At 35.6% G+C, this 5,023-nt stretch overlaps 2 protein-coding genes across 2 annotated transcripts; one reads left to right on the forward strand and one right to left on the reverse strand.

Annotated features, from left to right (window-relative positions):
• Window positions 1–663: 663 nt before the first annotated feature.
• On the reverse strand, window positions 664–1,146 carry LOC130824827 (uncharacterized). The gene has a single exon (XM_057689846.1). It carries the CDS (start codon window positions 1,144–1,146, stop codon window positions 664–666), a length of 483 nt encoding a protein of 160 aa, XP_057545829.1.
• A 1,605-nt stretch (window positions 1,147–2,751) lies between these two features.
• LOC130825906 (uncharacterized) lies at window positions 2,752–4,226 on the forward strand. The gene has a single exon (XM_057691367.1). The coding sequence runs from the start codon at window positions 2,901–2,903 to the stop codon at window positions 3,810–3,812; it is 912 nt and encodes a 303-aa protein (XP_057547350.1). The 5' UTR covers window positions 2,752–2,900; the 3' UTR covers window positions 3,813–4,226.
• The last annotated feature ends 797 nt before the right edge of the window (window positions 4,227–5,023 follow it).

The raw sequence follows: 5,023 nt of genomic DNA on the forward strand, positions 1-5,023 counted from the left end.
GAGATCAAGTCATATGTGAAGTGGCGCTGATGTCCATGTAATATTGCTCATCCGGATAAGATAAAGATAAAGTATGCATGGCTTGATCGATGTCCGTAGGAAAATAGCCCGGAGAGGAAGAAGTAATTGTGTGAAAATTGTGAGTAGGTCTTGGTCTAAGAAGCCCAGCAGAAGAAGGCCCATGGTGAGGAGGAGTGGCAAGTTTCTGATGTTCCCAATTGTTAGTAGGAAAGGGGCATGGAGGTTGGGCCCAAAGAGGAGAAGCTCAATAGGAAAAAGGAGTATGATTCCATGGGTGAAAGGAGGATGGGCCTAGACGAGTGGGCTTGCTGTGTTGGTGCCCCTTTGAAGGTCTTACATGCTGTCCAGGATGGGTATGGTGGCTGTGGTGGTTGCCGCGGCTTGACCGGCCACCATAGCGGTGGTTACGATGGCCACCACGGTGGTTGGGGCTATCCAGAGGTTCAAAATTTTCAGAATGCTCAATGAAGGAAGGTTTGGGAGTATAAAGAGAGCCGAATCATGGGAGGAAGAATTATCTTTCTTGTGAGAATGTTCTTCCAATTCTAACATGGATCGAAGAGTATCAAAGGAATGAACGGGAGACATGTGTTGAACCAAGGATCGAAAAGTATGGTAGTCGGTAGTCAAACCATGAAGAACTTAAAGAGCCAACCGATTGTCGGAAATGGAAGTGCCAAGATTGTTAAGAGAAGTAGCAAGATTCTCAAGTTCAATACAATAAGCCTTCACATTCGGGAAGTTAGCAAGGGAAATATCATTGAATTTGGACTCAAAAAGAAGAATATGGGAAGTTTTGTTGTTTTGAAAATTATTTTCAATGCGAGTCCAAGCATCAAAAGCACTATCATCGGGACGGACAATCGATTTAAGAAGAGAAGGACTAATAGTATCATAAATCCACGTGCGGACAATATCATCAAGACATTGCCATTCGGAGTCCTTAGAAACCGACGCTTTAGTAGAGTCATCAGGAAGAATATGTGTATCCATAAGATGAGCCCGAAAATAAAGCTTAAAGAGAGTTACCCAAGTAGTTGTGCCTTCATCATCAAGTTGAATGGGAACACAAGTTTTAATGTTAGTAACCAATGTGGTCGGGTGTAATTTTGTGGAAGAAGCCATGATAAGAGGCAAGAAAGAAAGAAAAGAGAGGAGGGAAAAGTGGCGGCACCACCAAGTGTGGTGGTTGGTGGCAAGAAAAGAGGAAAGAAAGAAAGGAGTGATCAAAACCTAGGCTCTGATACCATATTGGAAATGATTTTCTTTGCCTTCATTAATGATTTTGCAAAATGGAATAATCAAATTTTGGAAACTAAATAATCTATACAATATTTACTAATAATAAAAAGATTTTGCAAGATATGCAAAATATACAAGATACATAAAAGATTACTTCAAATAATTACTTGGGGTCGTATGAGAGTAAATACATACTCCCTTCTGAAGAAGAATATATTATTCTTAGAGAAATTTACACTCATTTTGAACAACATAAGATACCAGTAAAATTTTCTCCTGCATTATTTATCCTCTAATACAACCAATCCAGACAGGGCCTTAGAGTAAATATCACTTTTTTCTAATTAGATTTATGATTCAATTGTCACCGATTTCTTTCTTTCTCAAGCCTAACATAGTAACATGTAATAAAAAAAATTGGGAGAATTTCTTTTAACGATGTGTAAGACCGAACACGTGTAAACTATCACAAAATCTCGTCGCATAGCATCTATTAAGCAGATAATCATCTATTTTGATGCTTAAATCCTCAACTAAGATTTTTGGTTGAATTAAATTCTTGACATGATATATAATCAATGTGACAAAAAGATTATGAGTTCAAATCTCAAATTTCCTTTAAATTCAAATGGAATTTTTTGTATCTGGTATGAGGACCTATGCTGCATCCATACATTTACCCCAAAAAGAACTCTCGTGTAAGGGTGCCAGTTAGAGTATATAACATGTCTAGGGTCTAAACTATTAGCTTAAGTTTTTTGGTTGAATTAGTTCCTTGACACCAATATTTATTTATAGTCTTAGAGTGATCACTTATGTAAGTGATCAATGATTACCTTAAAGTGATCATACACAATTTTAAAGTTTTGACTTTTTCTAGTCTTAAAGAAATCACTTGAAATTTTAAAGTAATTATTTACAATCTTAAAGTAACTATTTACAACCTTTATAGTGATCACTTACAGTTTTAATATGATTACTTTTTATAGTCTTAGAGTATTCACTTATAATCTTAAAATGATTATTTATAATCTTAAAAGTGATCAATTAGAGAAATATGCAGATTATATGAGTTTGACTTATAGTAAGATGATCCCAAACAAAAATTGTAGTTTTATTAATTCATGATCAAATTAATTGTGATTAGCTTAGTCAAATTAAGTGTGTTTTGAATCAAAAATGCTTTGAACTTCGAACTTTGAAGAGAAAATTAAGTAAATATGTAATTCGGGTCATTAGGTTAATTTTGGTTTAGGTATTTCAAGTCGGTTTAAAATTGAATTTTGTGTTCATATTAATTTTTACATTATTTTAAATTCATTTTAAAATCCGACTCGATTTCAAGAGTAATATCGAGTCATAGCTCTCTTTTGAATACGCCAAAACCATTTATTTATGCTAAGACAATATATCGTAGTCAAACTAGAAAGCGGTAAGCCGATAAACAGAAAAGGAATATGTGATTCTCAAGTCTTCAACATGCAACATTTGCAGCCTCTAATTTCCACTTCTTTTATGACTTTTTATCTTCCTACCATTTTCTTCTTTTACAACCCTAAAAATGGCATTTTCCCATTTTCTTTCTCCTCTTTGTCAAACCAATATTTCCACCATTTTACAACTACCCTCCAACTAACATGCCACAACCGCCACAACCGCCACATCGTCCACCGTTAAATCACTTCCATCTGAAATATCCTACGGTCACAAACCCATCACCTTTTCACTGCCTTACAAAATCTGCTAATCTCCCTGACTTTCTCCTCACAGCACTTTCTGTCTTCTTTTTCATCACCACCCCAAAACATCACAACCCACCTCGTGCACTTTCTCTCTCTTCTTCTTCTTCTTTTCCCTCTAATCGCAGATTTAATCGTTTATCTTCGACCATGCTGCAAAACCCTAATTCTAATCCTAATTTCCGCAATTTCCCAACTCCTCAATCTCTTTCTGATTGGCTTAAGCCTCGATTACCCTCTGATTCTTTTGCTTCTTGGGGAACGAAACCGGGTACGAAAAATGTTCATAATTTATGGCTTGAGATTGCCGATGGTGAAACTTCACTTGTTGACGAAGTCCCCCCAATCAGGAATTTAGAAGTAGTTTGTGTTAGAGTTTTGGGGAAAAATAATCGGGTTTTGATTGAATCTCATCAGGAATTGTCTGACGGAACAATTAGAGAAAGAAACCGTCCATTATCGGAGAAATTGAAATCTGGGGAGGATTTAGATTGTGCTGTTAAAAGGGCTATTAAAGAAGAATTAGGATCTGTTTTTAATGATGATAAAGATGTGAATGTTGATGAGATTGTTACGATTGCGATGGATTCTTATAGGAAGAAAGTGGAGGAGAGGGTTTCGGTTTCGTACCCGGGTTTGCCCGCTTGTTATGTGTTGCATAATGTGGATGCATTTGTGGAGGGATTGCCTGATGATGATTTTGTTACCGAGGAGGTGACTGAGTATGAAGGTTGTGATGATGGAGTAGCTGATAAGGCAGTTGCTGTGAAGAAGCATTTTTGGAAATGGGTTGATGCTGATTCAGTGTAAATGGATGCAAAATGTTTGTTATTGTTAGGTTTGACTTGATTGAAGTTCAGGGTGTTAGGATAGCAAGCTTGGGAAATTCCAAGTTAATTCTAATCAATCTCCGTTGACGAACTAGAGTTCTTGGAATGGTTTATTTGGCGGAACCTTGGAGAAGACTTATGGCAATTGCTTATGGTTGCTGCTAGAGGAATGAACAAAAAATTGGTATCTTTTAAAGATAAACTTATTTTTAGCTCTTGATGGGTTGTTTGGTGAGTTTTGAAGAACCTAATCAATTTGTTTAATTTTGTTATTCTATTTCTGGTATAGGATGTGTGACATTTACAGTTTTGATCCCAGTTGATGTGTAAATAACAGTTGTCTATACTTTGAGCTACTTATACACAATGAAATAAAAGGAAGCAATTTTGTTTATAGGTATTGACCTGTTGTTGTTGTTGTAATGTTAGGTTTACTTTTTGTCTCTTATATATCTGTGTAGACGACTCCACTCTTCGGTGATTAGGGTTTTGTCATTGTTGTTGTCTCTTATATATATATATATGTATGGTTCCCTACTACAAGGCAAATTTTTTATAGCTAGTTCTTTGAAGAGCATAGATATAATGTTAGATCATGAACATGTATTTGGTTAGATATGAGGGTGTATAAATATTGGATATCTAAGAGTATACCTCGACTCGTATATTGTCAATGTATAGCTCTGATATCTTTTATCATTAGTAGTCAAAATTAGTTGTTAGTAGCACTGCACACGGTCTAAACCCGGACCGGACCGGATCTGAACCGGTAGGACTGGAAAACTGGAATCTGAAATTTTAAGGACGGGAGACCGGACCTATTACATCCGATCCGATTTCGGTCCAACCCTGAAAAATACCAGTTCGGTCCAGGTTTGGATCGGTAGGACACGCTACAGAATATTAATTTAAATTTCGTGGTATTTAATATAGTAAAATTCATTTATTGGACTTTATAAAATATAAAAAATTTGCAGAAAACAATTTTCAACAATGAAGATTAAAGCAATTTTCATCCCATCATCATTAAAAAGATGAAGAGGTTTTCAAAAATGAAGATGAAAAAATCATTAAAAAGAACACGAAAGCAAATTTCAATAATGAAGATAAAAAAACAATGTCGAATGTCAGAGAAATTACCATCAGCACTTCATCAGCAACAAAAATAACAAGAAACTATTTTACCAAAAA

Source organism: Amaranthus tricolor, chromosome 10 (assembly GCF_026212465.1).
Source record: "Amaranthus tricolor cultivar Red isolate AtriRed21 chromosome 10, ASM2621246v1, whole genome shotgun sequence".
NCBI classification, from domain to species: Eukaryota; Viridiplantae; Streptophyta; class Magnoliopsida; order Caryophyllales; family Amaranthaceae; genus Amaranthus; species Amaranthus tricolor.